Genomic DNA, 23,936 nt, shown 5'->3' on the forward strand with positions numbered 1-23,936 from the left:
ACATATTATTACATCAATTTTGAAAAAAAAACATATTTAAATATTTACTATTGCTCTTAAATTATAAACGGCCACATCGCAGGGTAATTCACGGGACGGACTCCAAGAGGAATCCCAATCCGGTTACGTTAGTTTTAGTTTAACAGATAAGGCTAAATTTCAGATTCAACCTTGAATTTACATTAATCACTTTGGACCATGGAGTTCAGTGCCCGAAATGGACAGGCAACTGGAACAGACATCAAATCGAACAAATCCAGGGATTCTATTTAACAATTATGCAATACGATCCAACCACATGCTTAAATTTCTGTAAAATTTATACTAAATGAAACCTATCTAAATATGATAAATGAGTATACATAAAAACTCGTGATATATTTTATCTGGTTAACCTTATAATATATCAAACTTGTTGTAAGAGACACTAAAAAGAAAGTCAAACGCAAGTGACAAATCTCTAAATAAAAGAGTTATAAATTAGAGAAGAAGATGATATCAATCCTTCAGACGGTTTAGTATTATTGATCCCATAATAAAATACCTACAAATAAATAAAGATCTTTTACCCAATCAAATATATTCTTAAAAATTAATCTAAAAATTTGTTAAAATATACTACGTCATCCGTGGGGAAAAAAAAACTACCTGTGGTTTTGCTCGAAGCGAAACAAAGCGAGGAGTTAGAAATATAGCGAATGCACGTGAGTGAGGCACGTGCATGGACCCTCCCTCGCCTTGCACTTTCACACTCGACAAGACGACCACACGGGCGAAGCCAGATGCCTAGATCCCGACCAAAGCCTATTATACCAGAGCGAGCGGAGGAACGGGGAGAGGGAGAGAGAGCGAGAGAGCAGTGCGAACAATCGAGAGCGAGGGAAACGACGAAGGCTCCGAGGCGGCGTCGTTCTCCGTCTCGCTTCTCATCCCCACGCAATCGGAGAGGCGGCGGAGGTGGTTGGTCGTTCTGAGATCGGAGGTCGGAGAGCGCGATTTCTCGATGGATCTGCTCCCCTCGGAGGCGCCCTCATCGGTGGGGATGCGTCGGCAGGGGTTCCGCTCGTTGAAACTGGTCAGCCTCACCATGGACGAGCCACTCGCTGAGAAGCCCGTCGGCGTGGACTACGGCGTCCTCGACAACGGCCTCACCTACTACGTGCGCTGCAACCACAAGCCCCGAATGCGCGCCGCTCTCGCTCTAGCGGTCAAGGTCGGGTGAGTTCGATTCCGATCCATCTACTGCTTTTTTGATCGATTAACGAACCCGTTATTTTACTATGGGTCGCGTGTCATGGCGCGATAACAACTCAGAGAGTTTTTCATATCGGAAACTTTTGACGAAATCAGCAATGCCCTCGATTATCCCTACCGATTGGAAGGGTATCTGGTTAAATTAAGCAGGTAGATCACTGTTTAGAATTTTAGATTCTCTCATGCATGGGATATATTCATTTATTCGAATTATCACTTAACTCTTCCAATTTGTGGCCTATCCACTAGTTCCTTCAATATACGTTTCCTCGATTTACATATCTTGGTTGATTGTGCTTCTCTTTTCTCCAAAGGGTGAAAAACTTCTATACATCCATAAAACTGGCACGCTAGTCCCAGTGATGGTGGAGACGCCTGTTCCCCTATCAAAATCCAGGTTCCGCTATCACAGTTATCTGGTGCTTATTCTAAAGTGGTTGCATCACGCTAGTCATGAAGTGACCTCCACCTAAAAGCATTTTAATCTGAAAAGACTCGTCCACTCATACAAAACAATTCTCAAGTACCAACAGAATAGCGTATAGTTGACAATCCAAAATGCTCATATTCTCCTAGTAAATACATAGTGATAATACAACTTCAATCAGTACAATTTGGCCATAGATTGATTTAGTTGCCCTAATTACTGAATGCCATATTTGAACAAGGAGTCAGCACGAGCCATGGCTGATCTCAAACATCAATGCACAATTGCCACAACTTTAAAATATGAACTTTTTAACACCTTGTCCCTGATTGAATGTTCTTCACTTCAACTCATCTAAATCAGTTCCATGCAATTTTCAGATGTTACTGAATGCATTAATAATGCATATGCAGTTGATATTAAAAACACAAAATATTTATAATGATAAATCATAAAAGTAACTAATTTACAATATACAGAATATACTAATCAATCCATCTGATTCCTAGTTCTGCATAGAAAGCATATACAGCAATCATACAATGCAAACACATACTATAGCAATACCATGTAAAATAGGTTTTTTTTGGTAACATGCATATAATTAATATCTAAAACATTTATCACTTGCAAACACATATTTAAGCTACAACTTACAAGTTCCATGTTACCACATTAAAAACTTGATTTAGTGTTTCACAATTACAAGAACCAACCTTCTTTAGCAGATAAAAATAATAAAAGTACTCATTAAGTTATAGTTCACCAAAATAACCAAACCATTTTTTTTCCCTTCTTGGTGCATTGAGGGCCCGTCCCCCACATATGAACTCACCTAGGCACTAGAACGGCTTAAAGGGGCTGCATATTACGTATGTGCTTGAGCTTCTTGTATAAAATATGGAGGAATTGGAAGAGGTCTTTAGGCATAGATCCTGGGATTGTAAGATCCTAATTTTATAACATCTATATTACAGCTATATTTCACATTTATCATTAACATATTACATATTATTAATTTTCAATATGTAGTATTTATTTGGCCAAGGTTGTTGGGACTGAGATCCTACATAGGAACTATGAGATTGGATCATAGGTTTATAAGATCCTAGCTCAATTTAGGTCCTACTCAGCATCCCAATCTTTGTAAGATCTGGATCACAATCTTGACTATAATGGAACGTTGGAAGGTTTCTTTTGAGGATTCTTGTCAAGCTGGATTATTTTGGTTATTCTAGTGATAACTAAGTTAGGCTTTCTACTCCTAATTGAAATCTTTTACATTTTACTTTCTGGACACAGTTAATGATATTTTTTTGGACATTATGGCAGCTCAGTTCTTGAAAATGAGGATGAACGCGGTGTCGCTCATATTGTTGAACACCTCGCTTTCAGTGCAACCAAAAAATATAGCAATCATGATATTATTAAGTTCCTAGAAAGCATCGGTGCTGAATTTGGTGCTTGTCAGAATGCTTTGACCTCTTCAGATGAAACCATATATGAATTGCTTGTTCCGGTTGATAAACCTGAACTTCTGTCGCATGCCATATCAGTTTTGGCAGAATTCAGTTCAGAGGTTTGACCATATTCCTTGCCTTCAGTGCTGTCTATTCCATTGTCTTCGAAGATTAAGAATGTATAAGCTTTATTAGGTTCGAGTTTCTGCTGAGGATCTAGAAAAAGAACGTGGTGCTGTTCTGGAAGAATATAGAGGAGGGCGTAATGCAACGGGCAGGATGCAAGATGCACATTGGATTCTAATGTTTGAAGGCTCAAAGGTATAACATATCTTTTAATAAACTCCAAGCACATGGAATCACTTGTCCAATCAACTAATAATAGTGTTTTCCCCTTTATATCATTTAAGAAAAGTTTCAATTATATATTCATTTTCGACCCAAGTAAATGAATCCTTTTTAACTATAATTATCAGTAATCTTTGGAAGTATCTACTTGCTATATATAGATGAAACACATTAGGAATTATGTTGGATTTTTCATACTATAAGATTACTTCATAGTTGTGCTGTGCTCCATGATATTATATGACAATGTTTAAAATATTTATGTAAATACTATATATAGAAAGTGAATAATACATATGATAAATATAGTCCTTAAACATTTTATTAATTGTAGGATATATGAGTCCATGATAGTCAAGATTGCGATCCATACTTTATGATCTGCGTTCTTAAAATCAAAATTGTTTTAAGCAATCAAGACCCCAAGTAAGATTTGAATTTGGTTATCATCTTATGAACCTACAATTTGATCTTATGCTTTCTTAGAGTTTCTTGTTTGGATCTTAAACTCAAGAACCTTGACTAGATAGAATATATTTACATTCAATTAGACAAAAATTTTCAATTTTATATGATTCTTTTTTAACTCTAAGAAGAAGAATCCTTTATAAAAATTGTCTTTGTCATTCATCTTATACTTATCATTTGTTGTTTGCTTTATATAGATGTTACATTTTATATATCAAATTGTATTTTTCATATTTTACTTTATGAGTAATTGCTATTTGCTATATAGATGTTACACTTTAGGAATTACGTTGTATTTTTCATATATTTACTATATGGGTAATTTTAATTATACCGTTTAATATGAGATATTGATATTATCTGTTGAAAGGTAATACATATAATAATTTATGAATGGTAGATATAGTTCTTAAAAATTTAATTAATTTTAGGAGCTACGATCCTATGCTGTGATTCTATGATTACAAAATCTATATACCCTTTTCCATTCCAAGGTAGGATACATCTTGACAGCATTGTCTTGTGTTCATGTACTAGTAATCTCAGACTGTTTGAGAAGTTTTAAAAAACAAGTACATACTTAAGTCACTGTATAACTCTATTCTATTATCAATTATAAGAATAAACCTACTCAGGAAACTCATTCTGGTTCCTAATGCCTACTGCATTTTGTTACATACTTCTTCATTACTTTTCATACACCTGATTTTTTACTTTAGATTTGCTGCCGCATTATTCTTATTTGATCTGTATTTTCTTTGCAGTATGTGGAGTGTCTTCCAATCCAATTTATACTTTATATTTGCTGCCACATTATTCTTATTGATCTGTATTTTCTTTGCAGTATGCGGAGCGTCTTCCAATTGGATTGGAAAAAGTTATTCGGACAGTTACTCCTGAAATTGTTAAGCAATTTTACCAAAAATGGTACCACTTGAGCAATATGGCTGTGGTTGCTGTGGGTGATTTTCCTGATTCCCAGGTCATTATATTTAACAATTTTTCACATGCAGTTTTGTAATTTGGACAATGACCAATGTTCACTGAAAGATAGCCCTTTTCTATTCTTTTTCCTGTTATTTTTCTTTTTTTTTTTGAGTTTTTGTTCTCATCATTGTAGAGTGTTGTTGAGTTGATAAAGTTTCACTTTGGGCAAAAGCTATGTGGCAGTGTTCCTCCCCCAGATATACCAAATTTCCCCATTCCATCACATAACGAACCTCGTTATTCTTGCCTTGTAGAGTCTGAAGCTGCTGGAGTAAGTGTCTTTGAATCATTTAGTTATTGTTTATATCTACATGCGTGCATGTGAATTGGTATCCACCTATGCATTTTAATTGTGTTTCTAATGATGCTTCTATGATGACCAATCAATTTTATTTCAGTATGCTTCATAGTTTTCCTTCTCTTCTGTTGGCTAAAAACAGTCTGCGGTGATGGTCAGTTGTAAGATGCCTGTGGATGAGATGCAGACTGTCAAGGATTACAGGGATTCACTTGCAGAGGCCATGTTCCATTGTGCTTTAAACCAGAGATTTTTTAAAATATCCCGCAGAAAAGATCCACCATATTTTTCTTGCTCTTCTGCCGCAGATGCTCTTGTTCGCCCTGTAAAGGCTTACATTATGACCTCAAGTTGCAGAGAAAGAGGGACAGTTGCGGCACTTGAGGCAATGCTAATTGAGGTGCATTATTGATTTGGCATCCTAAGATAGAAAAACTTAAATTTATCAATGAAATTCTTCTTTTTATGATTTTTGATAGGTAAGTACGTTGATATGTTTATTTAAATGGTATTCTAATCACCTTTTTACCAGGTTGCTAGGGTACGCCTTCATGGTTTTTCTGAACGTGAAATATCCATCGTACGTGCTCTGATGATGTCTGAAATTGAATCTGCATACTTAGAGCGAGATCAAATGCAGTCAACAAGTCTGCGAGATGAGTATTTGCAAGTAATTATGTTTGACTTTCTTGACTAATGCCATCTATGCCATTGTTGATTTATTTCCACCCAATCCTGGCATTCTGTAAATGGTTTATTCCAGTATCGTTTAAGAGCTGTACAAATATTTTAAATTGTAATTTTCTTTGTTGCTTGATAGATGATGCAGACAGCTGCCCAACTGTTGGATAAGACTTCAGTTGTCTGAGTGTTGTGTTCATGATTCCATCAGATTTAAAGCAAAAATAGTCTATTCAAATATGTGAGAATTAATTCCAATGAAGTGATGGCTAGAAACATGAATACACGAGAGAAGATATTTTTTGTTTATTTTCTAACTGAAGAATGAAAGAAGCAAGAGTAGAAAAATTAGGGAAAAAAGAGAGAAGAATAAAAGAGAGGTCACAAGCAAATAACTGTGATTTTATGATTTGGAAAAATGATAAACACCATTTTTGGAGTCTTAGAACAAGAAATAACACACATATAGACAATAACTGTGACTAAATTAAGTTTCTTCCTTTTTAGAATTAGGGTGGCAATTTGGGTTGGTGGTACATGGGTCATATCTCGTTGACTCGCAACCCATTTAATCTCAACTTAAATCCAAATCATTTGATAAAAGGGTTAAAATCCATCACTTAAATTGGTTGAGGTTAGATGAGTTGTAAATGGGTCATATAACACAACCTTTATAATTAAATGGGTGGTAAATGAGTTGAATGGCATAACTCATTTAACAAAAACAAATTTTAAATACAAATGCTATTGCAAGTTTGCAACTATTTTTAATTATATAAAAACTTTAAAAATATAATTTATGATTATATATTACAATATATATGGCATTATATTATATATTTATAACTAATTTATTAGATTATATATTTATAACTTATATAGATTACTATTAAATAACTAATTAAATATTTATATATTATAAATGGGTCAACTTGCTTATCAGCTATGCGATCGGATTATAACCTGAACAGGTTTACCTCAAGCTTAAAGCAGCAAGGATCATGATATATAACTTGGCCATCTCCACTTTTGCCAATTTATGTTGAATTTGGACTATGCTGGATTTTGCATCCAGGTTGATGTTGTTATCGTGAGGTGCATAGGAAAGACACTCTACTTATACTTCGTTACGACATAGAGTTTAAGTTTCTTTATTTTGGGAGTGAGCCTCTCTTATATTTCATATGCGACGAATGAACCATGATGATCTGGCTCAGGTGAACCTCTAGTGGTGCAACTTGAGTCATCTTGCCTCACAAAAGAACATGTTTGGCTTCTAGGTAGGGATGACAATTTCCTTCTAACCCGATGGAGGACCCGATACACGACCCAAATAGAGGAGAGTATGGAGGGATTTTTTTGGATCCAATTAAATAATCGGGTATGGGGATTTTCGGTTCGGGTATGGAGGCGGGTCTAGTAGAATCCTATCCATATCCGACCTGAATACCTGATTATATATATATATATATATATATATATATAATGTAATTGTAGGTGGTAATAGGATATTTGGGTAAATATCCATAGCTTCATCGAAATAATTCAAATTTGAAAAAATGCAATTGTAGGTGGTAATATGATATTTGGATAGGGTATGAATATCCGATCCTCCAACGAGTATGAGGATGAAAGTTGAATATCGGGATAGGGATACATATAATAAATGAGGATGGGGATAGAGGATATGAAATCCGACCATTGCCATCCATTCTTCTGTGTTGGGAGGAATGACATTGGATCTTTGCTTGAAGTGAGTCCAGTCACTGCCTTTGTTATAAGATGCATTGGGGGAAGCCACGAGTTGCTTTGCCAGATATTTTGATGGTGGCAAATGAAGGTTCTTTAGTTCCATATTGTTGCGTCCATGCATTCCTAGTGCCCTTATATACAGTTAGCCTCATCCGATTAGGCTAGTTCTTTTTCGTTCCTGCATAAGACTGCTTTCACAACTCATGACACTAATAAGATATTGGTAATCATTGATACTTGTTAGAAACTTAGGAAATTTTTGAAGTTTAAACTATGATATGTTTTTAAACCTATATCGCAAAATCCATGAAACAAGTAACTCAAACTTTAACACTTTTGAAGGACCTTCAAGAGTGTACTGAGCTTTGGGTTGTGCTTGTACCAGCTGATTTATTATATACCAATCTGATCAGTGTTAATCCATGCTATGCTTTTGGTATGGGTTGACTTATTAATTTGGTTGAGTTACTCAATTACTTGAATACAACGACAACAAAGTCTTATCCCACTAGGTGGAGTCGGCTATATAGATCCTTTTACGCCTTGGGCTCTACGCCTAGTACATCATCATATATACTTAAATAAATTTTATCTTGTTTTATTATTGCTAACCAAGTCTTTTTTTTTTGTAACTCTTCCTCGTTTGATGTGTGTATTTGTCATAGTTTCACATTGCCTAACTGGAGCATTTATTGGTCGTTACATGTACATACCATCTTAAACGTGTCTCTCGGAGTTTTTTCTCAATAGATGCAACTCCAACTTTCTCTCTAATGCTTTCATTTCTTATTCTGTCTATTCTCGTATATCCACACATTCATCTTAACATTCTCATCTCTGTAACTCTCATCTTTTGCTCATATGCTCGAGTCATAGTCTAACATTTAGCGTCATATACCATAGCAGGTCTAACTGTCATTTTGTAGAACTTCCCTTTAAGTTTTAGAGATACTTTATGATTATATAAATATTCGGCGCTTTTCTCCATATCAACCATCCCGCTTGTATTCTACGTAAGATATCTCTCTCAATCCCTCCATCATTTTGCAAAAATAATCCTAAATACTTAAATCTCTCCGTTCCAGACAACTCGTGATATCCTATCTTAACATCTGTCTCATTACGTCTAATATTATTAAACTTCAATTTCATATATTCCTTCTTTATTCTACTAAGCATAAAATCTTTCACTTCTAGTGTTTCTCGTCAAGATTCTAGTTTAACATTTCCTCCTTCATATGTCTAATTTATCAAAACAATATCATCTGCAAACAACATACACCATAAGCCTTCACTCTGGTCGTTATATCCTCATACATATTCTTAATTAGTTCAATATATGTTATGCTAACACCTCTCTTTTCTATAATTCTCTGTATAATTTCTCTTGGGACTCTATCATAAGTTTTTTCTAAGTCAATGAATACCATGTGTAGATTTTTTTTTTTGCTCCAATACTTTTTAATTAGTTACATGAGAAGATGAATAGCTTTTATTGTCGACCTTCCAGGCATGAACTCAAATTGATTTTCGGTCACCGTGGTCTCCTTTCTTAATTTTTTTTTATTACTCTTTCCCAAAGTTTCATGATATGACTTATTAGTTTAATACCCCTATAGTTTGCACAATTTTGTATATCTCCCTTGTTCTTATATAAAGGAACTAGAGTACTCAGTTACTTGAATATACATAAATATTCATGCATTCATGAGGGAAAGTGTTGCGACCTATATTGGTACTAGCATGAATCAAGTATCCAATGACATATATGCTTTTGCAAACTTAATATTATTTGACATGGAAAAAGGTGCTGATTTTCTTCCATTCATACCTTTCATAAGAAAATATATTGGAATGAGGCTTTCACAAGAATAATCATGCATTATTTGGCCATTAGCTAGCATTAGATTAAGATGGCAGCCTGACTTTCAAACCCAATGATTCAAACCATGTTAATGTAATTGTTTCTCTAAGCTTCTTCTATATTATGATATATCCATGTTTTATTACTATCACACAAGGGAGTCTAATTTCTGCTACATGTTGAAATTACAGCATTTTTTTCGCAAGGAGCCTGTTGTTGGTGTTGAATATGAAGCACAACTACAGAAGACTCTTTTGCCTCGTAAGCTGTTCATCTACAGTCATAATTGACATTCATATTTCTGTATCCTTAGTCATTAAGTGAATTACTGTTCATGTCATTACTTCCTTTGTCAAACTGTTCTTTATTTGTTTTAATCAATTCATCTTTTGCAAAGTTCTCATGGCACCAACATGCCTCATTTTTTTTTCTTATTGACATGTTGCATCTTCCTATACATTGCATAACCATAATGTAGCTTGGACACCATTGCCAACAAATAACTGTTAAGGGTTCTGCTAATGGTATCCTATAATTGTTGAACAGAAGAAGAATATATAAACAGTGAATTATCATCTGGTGCATGGTATTTACTTTTCTAATTTTGTACATAATATTTCATTTTGATGGCTTAGTGGTTTTGATTTTTTGGAGGCACAAACAATGACAAGTGGCACGTAAGATAAAACCATAGTTAATCTGGAATTCTGGATCATTAATGCTGTGTAGGTGTAGGTCTTTTCTGATATCCTGTGACTGCATTCTCTACAAGCTTGCATGAAAGTTCACTCCAACTATTCTCTCACTATTATTAATTTCATGTTGAATGCTACCTTTGTGGATAGTTGGTGTTCTATCCTTTATGATGACAATTATAGCTTGCATTTTTTGATATTGGCACTGACGGTGCAAATATTTCAAGTTGCAGCAGTATGGCCTGCACAAGTTTTGATTACTGAGAAATGAGCCTTAGGCCTCATGAGGTCTTCTAACATCTTTTTGAGAAAGATTAATCATGTGCGTCTCATGTGCATGCTTTTCTTAAAAATCAGAGGAATAATTTCTAAAGTCTAAGTTTAGTATGTTTGAGAACTAGAACAACTTTTTATGAGCCTCATTTTTGATGTATTATTTTGTTGTGTATGATGTTAACAGATTATTGAGTTTGACAGAAGGAAGACATTATTTTATCCAAATACATTGGTGATATTTTATGAAGTCTTAAACTATGCAAAGTCCTATAATATACTAGAAAACAAAAGGAAATGAATTTTCCCTCTAAACTTTGAAATCCCAGTAACATTTATCTACTGGAACCTATTCTGATTCTAGGAAACCACTAAATTTTCATTGGTGATAGATGACATGCCATGCATTCATTTATATCTGGAATGCATCTCCTGATGCTTGCATTGTGATGAAGTGATTCTTTTGCTGCCTCTTTATGTAGTGCCTCTTTTTGATACATCTTATCCTTAGTTTAAAACATTCCATAAATATGTTACAGACATCTCTACGGCTGAGGTATCAAAATTTGCTGCAAACTTCTGTACAACTTGCAGCTGTGTCATCAAAATTGTTGAGCCTCGAGTTGGTGCTACATTAGATGACCTTAGGGCTGTTGTACTGAAAGTCAACACTCTGGAGGAGGAAAGAAAAATACCTCCATGGGACGATGAACATATTCCGGAAGAAATTGTTGCAGAGAAACCAAATCCAGGGTAGGCACTGACCGTCCTGGCTGTGATTTTTTTTTTTTTTTTTGACTTAATTTACTTACACTTTGTTTTTAGTTGTTTTATTTTTACTGGATATCCCACTGTCTAAGTGTGTTTGGATGGTCAAATAGATGCTAGTATGGTAGGATCTCGTATTTTCAAATTGCAGTGTTCTAGCTTCTACCATGGCTACTCTGACCCGTTCTTTGGAGAGTGCTCTCTGATACTAGATGCCTGTAGATTATGAATTAACTTGCTTTATTTTGTTTAGGATTTTTTTTTCTGATTATAAGAAATCTAAAATGATCATCTATAGACACGGGTCAACTAATGAGCTGGAGTAAAGTTACAAATTGCTCTTCTAACGTCTGTTTTGAAATATTTTTGCCTTATTCACTTTTTTTGGACTATAAATTATGTGATGATGTATGAATTAAGGTACAGTATACACTCTGATTTATTTTTAGTTTTAGTTCTTTATAATAGTTGCTTTTGGGATGCCATCATTGCTTTAATTTGTGAGCAAACATGATCAAATCTATGAAACACCTTCAAATTTGATTCATCTTTGCAAGCCTTGGCATGAGTTTCTTGACATTTGAAAGTTTATGCTAACATGCTTTTGAAAGTTTATAATTCTCCACTGTGTATTAACATTTAAGCTTCTTGACATTTATTTCCTTGTGTTATCTCAAATCAGTGACCATCTTTTTTACTGATGTTATACGGCTTTGACAAAATGTTCTATCAATAATTTTCATTCCACTCACTGAAAAGTCATTTTTTTCCCCACCAGGAGCATCATAAATCAGAAAGAGTTCTCAAGTATTGGTGTCACTGAATTGCTTTTATCTAATGGAATGAAGGTCTGCTATAAATATACTGACTTTCTCGATGATCAGGTAGTGGTCAATCTACTTTCTGGCTTTCTAATCTACTACATTCAATTTTAGGGGCAGATCATATTGTACTGTCTTCAGGATGGTCATCAAACTACATCTGCAATAACCATCAAATAACTGATTAGACCGATGGTGCCCAGGAACTCGATTGCAGATGGGAATTGTCATCTCTGAATTTTGTCTAAATATTTGAGTTTGACATCATGCTAAATTCTTGTAGGACATACATGTTTGAAACTTCTTACACTTTTTTGCATGTGTAGAATGAACATTAGCATGTTATAGTTTTCTAACCAGGAAAGCGTACGAGTGTCAGTAGAAAAAACTGAGAACATATTTTAAAAAAAGTTCAGGCATAATTTTTCTTGTTGTTTTAACAGGATTATGAATTACCAATAATTTCTCCATTTTCATTGAAACCAATTTGTAGATTTGCTAGTAAATATGCAAACAATTTGTTGTCTTTTGCAAACATGTATCTATAGTCCTTTGAGGTGATAAAGTAAATTAAGTTAAAATGGTATGGACATATTCAAAGAAAACACAGACAAGTTGACTTAATGAAGGTTATCAGCAAAGCCTTGTTAAGGCAGGCCAAAGAAAACCTTACAATAATAATTGATATTACTGGGGATATGACCATGCACAAAATTCATGGAGTGGATCTTTTTGCATGTTATATATTTTTAGATTATTTTCTTTTACAACTTTGAAAGACTATATAGATTAAAGTGCTCATCTGATTCAGGTTTTCTGTTCTATATATTTTAATTGATGCCCATGTAACTGAGGCAACTAACTCGAGATATATGAATAGCTTTGTGGCTATTCTTGATTGGGTTTAATTCTTAATAATGTATTTATTTGGTATATAGCTTCTGTAGAATTTGGGCATGGAAAATATTATTGCTTATCATTGTTGGCAACCATTACACAGCTATACACTGACTCTTGATAAAATTCTAAAGCTTGAACTACTAATGTGAATTAATGTGAGACTAGATCTAATAGACGAATTACCCTATTAATCTGATATCTTTATTGCTAGTCCTCAAGTTGGAGTATAAATACGATCTATGTCCAAGATTTTACATAAACTAGAGAAAGTCTGGTAAGTGAAAAAGTTAGTTAGACCCTACGTCTAATTTTCTAATGAAAAAAAAATACCTCTGCTAATGAATTGTGAAGAGGAGAAGATAAAAAAAAAGTTGCTTAGCTAAATAATTAAGAATAACAATTCTAATTTGAGGGTTCGTGCTATTTAGTTAATATACCATAGATGTTCAAGATGCAGTATGACATCTCTCATTTCATCATCTCTTAAGACGGATATTACTTTCAGTACAAGCATGTTTTCACCTTTCTCTGCTGTATGCCATATTGTTTGTTAGTAATTCTATTGAGTTCTATCTTGGTCTCACTTATGTGTATTGCTCTATCAGATATTCTAAATTAATCAGTTATATATTTATTTGTTTGAATGTCCAAAAAATATTTAGAAAATTTTATCAAATAATAGTCTTTGGCATTTTACAAGAAACATAGTGTAAGAGCAAATTCATACAAGATATGATTTAAAACTTCATGAAAAAGATTTTGATTATTCAATACCATTTAATGGGTGATTACTCGTGTTATGGAAATTGTCTAATTTCTCAAATCCATACAAGCATATCACTTTTATTACATTTTTTTCAACTTAATTTTGTTTTTTTGTTTTTTATTACTTGCAGAATAAATCTTCAATTAGGTTATTCGGTATTTTCTTTACTCTTTCCTAACTTTTTTCTATAATTATTATTTAATCAGGTTATTTTCACTGGTTTTTCATATGGTGGATTATCTGAATTGCCAGAAGATGAGTATATTTCTTGTTCAATGGGATCCACTATTTCTGGGGAAATTGGTATTTTTGGTTATAAGCCTTCTGTGCTAATGGATATGCTTGCTGGTAAGCGAGCTGAAGTCAGCACAAAGGTTGGAGCTTATATGAGAACTTTTTCTGGTGATTGTTCACCTACTGATTTAGAAACTGCATTGCAGGTTTGATTCTTTTGGGTTCTTTGTACATTTTGATAATTTGCATTTAGGTGTAGACTTGATAGCTGTTAATTTGAATGCGCATCAAATTTGTTCATGAATTTCAAATGCAAGCATTTAGATAAGTCAAGGTTTCTTCAACTATTATATATTGACTATTAGTTTTCTTCATAAACAGTTTGTTGATTGCTTTATCGAAATGGAGAGATAGTTTCTGTTAGTTAATTGGTAATATGACATAATATAAGCCATGTTTTTTTATTTATTTATTGGCATTTCTTTTTATTCTAGCATACAAGATTAGAAGCTTGTCTGCACAGTTGAGATTATGCCTGTGATAGTTTTCTTCTTTTTATCTAGTATTATCTTATATTTTAAAATAGTTGCATAAAGAAATTTGCTTGCTTGGTGCTTTATCCGGATTACTAGTGAAATTTTAGTCCCAATAGAGATCCATATTATTCCAAGAATATTATAATTATGATACAATTAGTAGAAGAGCATTTGGCCAAATGTATCTCTTTGGAATCATTAACTTCTATGGTTAAAATTTTATTTCCAAATTTTTCTGGTCTTGTTAATCTGGCCATATTTGTCATGGGGGAAAGTGTTAGTTTGATTACTGTCATTTCAATTATGATAGAATAACACAAAAATACAGAGGTCATGGTATTTGTTAGTGTTTTGGTCAAGTTTGTATTGCCAATAAGTTTTTTACTTAGAAACAATTATATTAAATATTGTTGTCTGTAAAATACATCTCATATGTTTGTTGTACTCCATGTGCAGCTTGTTTATCAGTTGTTCACTAGAAAAGTTGTTCCAGGGGAAGAAGAAGTTAAAATAGTAATGCAAATGACAGAAGAAGCAATTCGAGCCCAAGAAAGGGACCCATACACTGCATTTACCAATCGCCTACGAGAAATCAATTATGGGAATTCTTACTTTTTCCGTGTATGCATAAATGCAGTATTTCCCTTCTACGTTTTTCTATGTTTGATATATTCTCTCATGATGTTCCACTCGCTGATGCAGCCAATTCGAATAAGTGAACTAAAGAAGGTGAACCCCATCAGAGCATGTGAATATTTCAATGACTGCTTTAAGGATCCATCCACTTTTACTGTTGTTATTGTTGGAAAATTTGATCCAACAATCTCCATTCCTTTAGTGTTGCAATATTTGGTAAGAGTGCCACACTTTATACAACATCAGCTTGTGGCACTGTCACAGTTATTATTATTTTTTAAATTTTGTTGCTCTATGCAGGGTGGAGTACCAAGGCCTTCTGAGCCAGTTCTAAAATTCAACCGTGATGATCTTAAAGGCTTGCCTTTTAAGTTCCCAGCTAAAATCGTTAGGTTAGTATATCATTATCTTCAAATGGTATTTCCCTTCATTCTCTTAGAATTATAAAATGCGTACAAGCAAGATTGACTGCATTTTCCTTGCATGATTTTGCATCTCAATAACTTTTCAAATATATTTGCATGACAAACTGACAAGTCTTTTTCTCCTGTAATCAAGCATCGTTATCCACTAGGTTTTGACTTGTTGACTTTCTTGGTACTTAGAGAGGTAGTCCACAGTCCTATGGTGGAGGCTCAGTGCTTCGTCCAGTTGGCCTTCCCAGTGGTGCTAAAAAGTATATCAATGGTAAGAATTCTCCAAAGTATAATTTTCTCTGTAAACTCAATTTAATTGAATTTCATTTCATTGTTCTGAAGATGGAAGAGATTCACTGTGTTGGATTTCTGAGTAAACTCTTAGAGACAAAGATTATGCAAGTTCTTCGGTTCAAGCATGGGCAGGTATTTCGTCTACCATTTAAGACTCATCCGTTAGACTTTTAGCTGGTTTGGTGTTTTTCTTTTTGTGAAGATGTTGGGCTTACTTACCCTTTTGATGCTTCAGATATACTCTGTGAATGTTACAGTCTTTTTGGGTGGTAATAAACCTTCGAGGACTGGAGATGTCCGAGGTGATATCAGTGTATATTTCTCATGTGATCCAGACATCTCATCCAAGCTTGTAGGTGTTTCGTTATCTTTTGAATATGTTGTAGAGGGAGGTACTGCAAGTGCTTTTTCTTGAACTTATTTAACTCGTGTAATACTTTCTTCAGGTTGATCTAGCACTGGAGGAGATATTATATCTACAGAATCAGGGTCCATCTGAACAGGACATATCAACTGTTCTAGAAATTGAACAACGAGCACATGAAAATGGTTTGCAGGTTGGTTTACAATATCATTTCAACCAATATTACTTAGCATCATGGGTATCAACAAATACTATGGAATTGTTGCAGGAAAATTATTATTGGTTAGACAGAATACTCCGTAGTTATCAGTCAAGGGCATATTTGGGAGATGTATGTGAGTCATTCGAGGTATGCAATGTATACTGATCCTACTATCCATTACAAGATTTAATTCATTAGTTGTCAATTATTACCATTTATAATACTCTATCTTGTTATTTTTCTCCATTGTGATCTTGGTTATTGTTGATCTTGGACCATCTTAGTTCCCTTCTATAAACTGTCTTAACCCACTGGTTATGCAGATTCAAGATGAAGGGCGCACTAAAGTTAGGAAAACTCTGACACCTTCAACCATGAAATTGGCACTACAAAAAATCTTGCCTTTTCCATCCAAAAAACAATACACGGTAGTTATTCTTATGCCGCAGATATCCTGCCTGAAAGTTTTGAAGTCCTTGCTCCTATTGAGCTCCAATGGGTTTGGCAGAGATGTAAAGGTTTGGCATTTTCTGAACTTGCAGATAAATTCTTTCTGTTGTTTTTCTAGGATTTTCATGTTAAGCTCTACATAACTTTTCTCCATACTATGGGATACTAATTCTAAATACCCATGCTTCTTCACATGACTTATTATGGTACTGTATTGTCTCGCTATATTCTCGAACTTTCTTTGAAGGAGTTTATGCAGCTTCCTTGAGACATTTAACAGTAAATATCCAAAGCCTGAATGCATTTCTTCAAAATCTCCTCTCCATATGAAGATTGAGTGGCTGAAATGGAGACATGATTTTGGAGCTTTATGTGATTGTCATGTTCCTATTAGTCTTGAAGAATTTTTGTGGTTAATTCACCATGATTTATGTATTGGAGTGTTGAACTATCAGGAAGCAAACAATTACAAAGAGCTAATGTTGCGGAGATAAGAATGATGAGATGGATAAATATGGTTTACTAGAAAGGATACAATTTTTTTTTTTTTTTTGGACAATTAGGTATTATAAAATGAGAGAAATCAAGCCCAATCCTACTAGATAGTTGAGACAAATACGAGTTGTTGATTATTTCTGGGGTAGTTGCTATCTAGAAATTCTGCTTGCCAAAGCCATATAAGAAGATGGAAGAATCATTCAACAAATGAGTGCCAAGAAGCTATCCATCTACCATCTTATTATACATGGAAACAAATTAGGAGTCCCCTCGGGCGGTGCAGTGGTTGAGGCATGGAGTGTTGTCACATGAGGTCTTGGGGTCGAAACTTGGCGCGTCCGAGCATGTCCTCCCCTATGCCTTGGCCGCTTGCACTAATGGTTAGTAGTCACCCATGATTTATCTTCTCCGTGTTGGTCTAGGGACGGGTTGGCAGGGGCACTGGGGGCGAGCGAATCGCCATTTGCCACATGCAAATGAATTAGGAAAATAATAGTCATCATATGATAGCTATATAACTTTGAATTGGCCTAGTAGTTTTTCTAATTTTCAATTTGGTTTCACTTTTTGTTTACCAAATCGTTGGACTGGACCTCGTCCACCCCTATTATGGAAAACCCCATGACAAATTTTTGTAGATTTAGTAGAATTTAGTCTCATTCATTGAGTTAATCTACTCTGGGACGTTTCTGCAGATCTTTGCCAAATTGTTAAACTGATTCATCCCGTAAGTTTTCAGTTAATCCATTTCATCTCTACATTCTCAACTCAAAGATAGACTTTTCAGTTTTCTCAACTGCATGAATTCAATACCATCATGCTATGAATGATTAATTGTTTGGTCACTTGGATCTCATTAACCGAGTTAGTTTAATTTGGTACAATTTTGCAGATTTTGGCTGGGGCTGCAGGTGCATTGGTTTTGGCCATAAGTCTTTGGAGATATTCACGGAGTGCTTTAAAATCCTGAAACTTACTTCCAGACTGCACTGGTCAGTACTAAATTTATAAAGATCGAAAACTGCAGGTTTGTCGATTCCAGCTGATCAGTTTAACACTTAGTATGGGCAAAACGAGGGGTTTTGAATCCATACTACGACTTTGTAGGTGCTGTCGTCCTCTCCTGTATGAGCATGTCAAAGTTTATTGTTTCATTTTTTTTTCTTTTGTCTGCATATTTGAAGGTTTGAAAGGTCTTAAATACATCAATACGCCATCAATACTCTTGTACACTTATCCCTCTTTTACTTTTTTTTTTATCGATTACAGAATGAAAAATAGAAAACTTGCAGTTTGATAACAACTTCATATCTATGTTTTAAGCTAGAGTGGCCTAACTTGGATTTATATAAACGTGAAACTTTATTTTCTTTCATTATGCTCTTATTGATATCGTTAATTCACTTAATGGAATGATGATGTGGTCAGCACGGTATGAATAAATCTGAGTTTGGACAATTTTGTGTTTTTTTTTATAAAAAATTTTGAAACTGAGGAATGTCTTAAAAAAGATATGTGAACTCTGGGCTGTTAAATGAAATTTCTCCTTCGTTATATTACTCAGCAAATTTTACAACTATTTTAACAATTTTAAAACTGAGAGATTTTGAAAAAATATATATATATGTAAATTTTAGAGAATGAAATGAAATTTTCTAGTAATAATGGACATTCATGACACTTTGAAAAGTCTCTTTAGTGTAATACTCTTAAAAAGTGAAGGAAGGCAGTCTAAAGTATATATGACTATATGCGAGCTGACAATAGATGCTTTACGAGTAGTTTTTCGAAAAAATGTCATTGTTTCTATTTGGGTCCCCCATTTATATGTCAATAGTGAATAAGCACTGCCATTCTAATTTGGATTCCTCAAGCCAGAGTGGAAACAACAAGGATCATCGTCCTCCCACTCCCTTAGGAGATTTAAATCGATCAACAAGTGTCCCCATCTAGCAGCAGCAATTACCATGAAGGATAGATACTATCAATCCGTGTGGCAAAAAAAGGGTCAATGTATATAGCAGAAATGCTCCAGAATGCAAAGAAAGACTAACCATAAGGGATCTGGAATGAGCTCCAGAGAGCAAATCATGGACTTTATAATTTCAGAAACAAGAACAAAAAAGTTAAGAACGTGCTTATTCATTTTTCTCCCAACCACCCAATCTTCCAGCCGGATCATAATTTGTGAAGAGCTGGAATTCGTTGCCGAGTTTGTTGGCGTGCTGAGGCTTGAAACCACAAGGGTGTGCATTCAGTAGCTTTGCGGCTCTCTCCTTTTGAATGGCCCCTGCTCATGAACACAACAAAGATTTAGAAAATTCAACGCGCCAATGATCGAATTTTATATGAATAGGGATGGAAATCCAATTTCAAATGGCACATCTTTTGAAGCTCACCTGCAGATCTAATTGATTTTTTTACTAGATTCAAAAATAACGCAAGATAACCACATGATACAATGTAATTCAGTATAGCTTTTCTCACAAAGCTGATATCATTAATTGTACTGGAAATACAATTATAGTGCTATTTACAGAGACCAATATCAGCACCAAATACATTTGATGCCAGTTATACCAAACTCAGCACAAATCTTTAAGACACTAATAAAGTCTATGTTGCCAGCATGAGAGATGATTAGTTCATTATACGGACATTTTTAGCGGCTTTCTAGCAATTCTAAATGAAGATGACATATGATGTATATATTTTACATATCACCCGATTACAACCAAGAGACAATTATAAAAAGAAAAGAGAAGGCAATAATGAAGTTAAGGGACTGAGTCAATTAACATCTTATATATTCTGGAAAAAAAATCAAACATTAACGAATACACTTTCTATTAATGTTGAAGGTGTGCTATGTGCTTTCGAAGAAGGATTATATTTTGGAAAGTAACAAGCTCCTGAATATTATGATGGAGTTGAACTGAAAAGTTATGGATTATCTCGATGGATTTACTATGCTCTTAGACCTTAGGAAGCATACATCCTAATACGACGAGCATGAAATTCTTTTTGGGGATTAGATACTTCATGTCTAGGAATATTCAACTCAGCTTTCCGTTGAACAGAAAATTGAGTGACAAGTTGCCATTTTGAACTCTAAATGTTTTCAGCTATTCTTTCAGCAATCAGTAGACTCTTTGTTTCTTTCCAAACCATAGGTGTGTTTAACATGAAAACTTTTGGACTAAAAAAATAAGGCATGGTGAAATTGCTTAAGAAACACAATATTCAAATCTATGCAGTTTCAGGGTAGATAGATAGCATAACAGTAAACTAGAAGAATACAAAGTATCGTTAGAAGGCAAGTAGTTATAATTACCTGTGAGTAACAGCAAAAATGAATCATCTGGGCGGGCCAGTAAGAAAATTGTTTGGGCTACTTTCTCTAGGCATTCCTTGCTCTGTAGCAAATTAAGTGTTTAAAAACATGTGTTAACTACTGCAGAGATCAAGTAGTCAAATCATTCAAACAAAAATCCAATCATGAAAATCTGGCATACAAAGTAAAAGAGCCGAACTGTCAATATGACCAAGACAAATGTGATAATGACCTCTCAAACATCTGTTGTAAAGAGAAAAGTTTACGAAGATGTTGAAGGAATGATTTAGACAAAGGAAACTTTGATCACGACATACTTACACAGTTTCAATATATATACTATAAACTTGCACTGGAATTCCATGTTCTTGCTTACCAGATAAGGTGGATCAGCAACAATAATTTGACAGCTGTGTTTTAATGATGAAGGCAGCTCCTCTGGCTGATTGTAATCATAAAATACAAAATCACTACCATATTGTCCAAATCGTTCATCATACTCAAGCAATTTTGCTGGGATGCTAGGATCTATTTTCTGAAAAAGAAATGATCAGAATGAGTAGCAATTTTAGAGTTAGAAAATTAATAATGTTTCAAAGACAAGCATAATGGTTTCATATGAAGGTTGATTCCCCTTTTCAAAATCCAATATGGAACTAAAAAGTATAATTCAATAATAATATGATTAGGAGATTCTGTGCTACTAGTAAAATATGATAAAGAGTCTGTTTTTGCAGCTTATTATTACTTTCCTTCAAATTAACTGAATAAAAAAAATACTACAAGTAAGCAACAGCATAAAATCTGCATAATTTTAGTTGAGGTGGATAAAATTGTAGTACTATAGTTAAAAGAGAATAACTGTATCTGTATATATGACTATGTCATAGCACTTGATACCACATGTGGAACTAATAGTATTATACCACATATAACTAAAACTGATGTAAAGGTTGACAAATTTTGATGGTGAATGCTGTTAGCTAGTAAACCATCATTAAGAAGGTCTGTTGAGCACACCCGACTGCTATTGAAGACGAGTGCACATGATTGTGCCAACTAGAGGTGCAGCTTGGTTCCACTTCCATCCAATGAGCCTAACTAGCAAGCATGTGCATCACTTATAGAGGACAGACAGGATGACCATGCAAGGTAGTGATTAAAGGGTTTTGGTTCTATTATCTAGTTGGGGAGAGGGAACAACAAAGCTTGGAGCCTAGGAGCTAAGAAACAAAGTGCAGAAGTGGAGAAGCTTTAGAAGGTGAGAGAATAAAGAGGAGATCCAAGGGAGATTCGCGAGAAGGGAATGAAAGAATCTTGTTGTGGGTATGGAGGGAAAGTAGTGCCTTTACATCAAACCCAGAATTTCCCTCTAATAGGAGATCGGAAGAGATCTGATTCATTTGTTTCCCTCTCACAATGTTAAATTTATCTGATGCTAAAGCACAATCTAACAAATTATGGCGGTTTAGCTTTTCTTAGTGGTGTTAAGGTTGAGCCGCTTACATACAAACACCTCCAAAAAAAAACTTCCCTCTCCCTGATGCATTAATTCTTATAATTCTTTCTTTCTTCTAGGTTTTTCCAAGGTAAATTGTATATATATACAATAAAAAGATGATAGTTTTCTTCTTTTTTTTCTTTTGGGTTCCTCTATAAAGAAACCGATTCCAGCTAGAGAAGGAGAAACATACCAAGAAACATCATTCTCAAACGGCTCAAATTACATGAAAGATAGCAAATTCAAAGAAAAAGTTAACACAATGGAGTCTCATCTTTTATCAAATTGCGAAAAACTTCCATCATAAGCACTTCTTTGTTGTAAAAATTCATCATAAATGCCTATTTATACTTCTCATATAACAATATAAGATCCCACAAAAAAACATGTCAGTAACATACTACAACCAAACTATAATTATACTTCTCGTACTAACAAATCAACATCAAACAATCAAAATCTATCATTGTCCACGATAAAAGTTCAATTTTTAACTGGAATACCATCATCTAGCGAAAGGGGAACCGACCTTTAGATAAGCATAAATCGTAGGGCAAGCGATGCAGGCGACGGGCGACGAGGTTGACCGATGCAGAGCCCTGATCTCTTCAACGAGCGTCTCCGCCGTCTCCCGGTCGTACCAGAACTGGCTCAATCTCCAGTCTTCAGTCACCAGCCTCACCTCCTCCGAGTCGCCGCCTCCTTCTCCTCCTCCCGCCTCGCTGAGGGAGGACTGCTCGCTGAGGAATTCCCTGAGCGCTTGCAGAGCATGCGAGCTAAGAGCCGGAGGATCGTCATCCTCCTCGCTCCACGCTTGGTGAGCAGCGGGGTTCGCGATCGACGCCTTCTCCATTTCGGTGGATATTTTAGGAAAGCACGCGTTGCGCCGCAAACCGCAGCGCGCCGTTTCTTTCTTCTCTTCAAGGAGCGAGAGCAGGTGCATTTTAGGAATAAAACTCGCAATGTTACTTCTCCGTAAACATATTTCATTTCGGCCCAGAGTATTTTAAAATTTATATTTTCAACACAATTTATTCGGCAATTTACCAAAACACGTACTACGGTTAATGTATTTACCAAAAAACGCATCACAGTTTTGTATTTACCAAAAGACGGAGTTTACCAAAATCAATCCCCAGATTACCCCTCTGGCTAACCTGGCAACCGCCTTTTTCAAACACATTTTTCCAAGCATCCAAACCGAAAGTAGAATAGAAAAATAATTTGTGGTTCGGATACACGTCTTCTCACCGTCTCTCTCCCTTCGTCCCTCTGTGTGGTGTTATAAACTTTGAAAGAAAAAAAAATATGAACCCTGCGCTTGCCATTACTGCTCGTGGTGGTTGGCGATTGCAATAGACCAGTTAGGTTTATGGCATAATTGCGTAAGAGTTGCTAGAGGAGACCAAGGACAAATTAAGTTAAGAAGGTCAGCCGAGAAGGACAAACTTCTTGCAAGAGGGAAATGAGTAGAAGCACACATTTAAAGATTTAGACATGTATGTATGGATTTTTTTACTGTAAAATAGGGTAGTGAAGGTAAATAAAAAGTACACCATTTGTGTGTGAAGGGTGGCAGCAAAAAGTGGTTTTATGGTTAATTTTGGTTGTGTGGGGAATAATATTCAATAACACTTGAATTATGATGTAATAGAAGACTTAATCGATTTAATTCATGTTAGTTTTTGACGTAAATAGTTAAGTTTGGC

General features: G+C 34.8%; 2 protein-coding genes across 2 annotated transcripts; one reads left to right on the top strand and one right to left on the bottom strand.

Moving 5' to 3' along the window:
- Positions 1-776: 776 nt before the first annotated feature.
- LOC121972162 (zinc protease PQQL-like) lies at positions 777-18,700 on the top strand. Its single transcript, XM_042523826.1, has 21 exons — positions 777-1,218; positions 3,014-3,260; positions 3,337-3,462; positions 4,802-4,939; positions 5,078-5,215; positions 5,385-5,642; positions 5,775-5,912; positions 9,731-9,800; positions 11,047-11,260; positions 12,054-12,159; positions 13,969-14,202; positions 14,989-15,153; positions 15,235-15,384; positions 15,469-15,560; positions 15,774-15,855; positions 15,927-16,010; positions 16,114-16,230; positions 16,325-16,435; positions 16,511-16,591; positions 16,768-16,962; positions 18,285-18,700. Exons 1-21 carry the CDS (start codon positions 1,004-1,006, stop codon positions 18,360-18,362), a joined length of 3,039 nt encoding a protein of 1,012 aa, XP_042379760.1. The 5' UTR covers positions 777-1,003; the 3' UTR covers positions 18,363-18,700.
- Positions 18,701-19,360: 660 nt separating this feature from the next.
- Positions 19,361-23,169, bottom strand: LOC121972163 (EEF1A lysine methyltransferase 1-like). Its single transcript, XM_042523827.1, has 4 exons — positions 22,757-23,169; positions 21,103-21,261; positions 20,727-20,808; positions 19,361-19,682 (listed from the first exon to the last, which is right to left on the bottom strand). Exons 1-4 carry the CDS (start codon positions 23,078-23,080, stop codon positions 19,531-19,533), a joined length of 717 nt encoding a protein of 238 aa, XP_042379761.1. The 5' UTR covers positions 23,081-23,169; the 3' UTR covers positions 19,361-19,530.
- Positions 23,170-23,936: the final 767 nt, after the last annotated feature.

This window comes from Zingiber officinale, chromosome 4A (genome assembly GCF_018446385.1).
Source record: "Zingiber officinale cultivar Zhangliang chromosome 4A, Zo_v1.1, whole genome shotgun sequence".
NCBI lineage: Eukaryota > Viridiplantae > Streptophyta > Magnoliopsida > Zingiberales > Zingiberaceae > Zingiber > Zingiber officinale.

Coding starts and splice junctions, on each gene's coding strand:
- LOC121972162 (XM_042523826.1), top strand. CDS start 1,004: ATGGATCTGCTCCCCTCGGAGGCGCCCTCATCGGTGGGGATGCGTCGG. Junction 15,154..15,234: donor GGAATTCTTACTTTTTCCGT/GTATGCATAAAT, acceptor TCGCTGATGCAG/CCAATTCGAATAAGTGAACT. Junction 16,436..16,510: donor CACATGAAAATGGTTTGCAG/GTTGGTTTACAA, acceptor GAATTGTTGCAG/GAAAATTATTATTGGTTAGA.
- LOC121972163 (XM_042523827.1), bottom strand. CDS start 23,080: ATGGAGAAGGCGTCGATCGCGAACCCCGCTGCTCACCAAGCGTGGAGC. Junction 20,809..21,102: donor TTGCTGATCCACCTTATCTG/GTAAGCAAGAAC, acceptor AATTTGCTACAG/AGCAAGGAATGCCTAGAGAA. Junction 19,683..20,726: donor ATTTTTGCTGTTACTCACAG/GTAATTATAACT, acceptor GTTCATGAGCAG/GGGCCATTCAAAAGGAGAGA.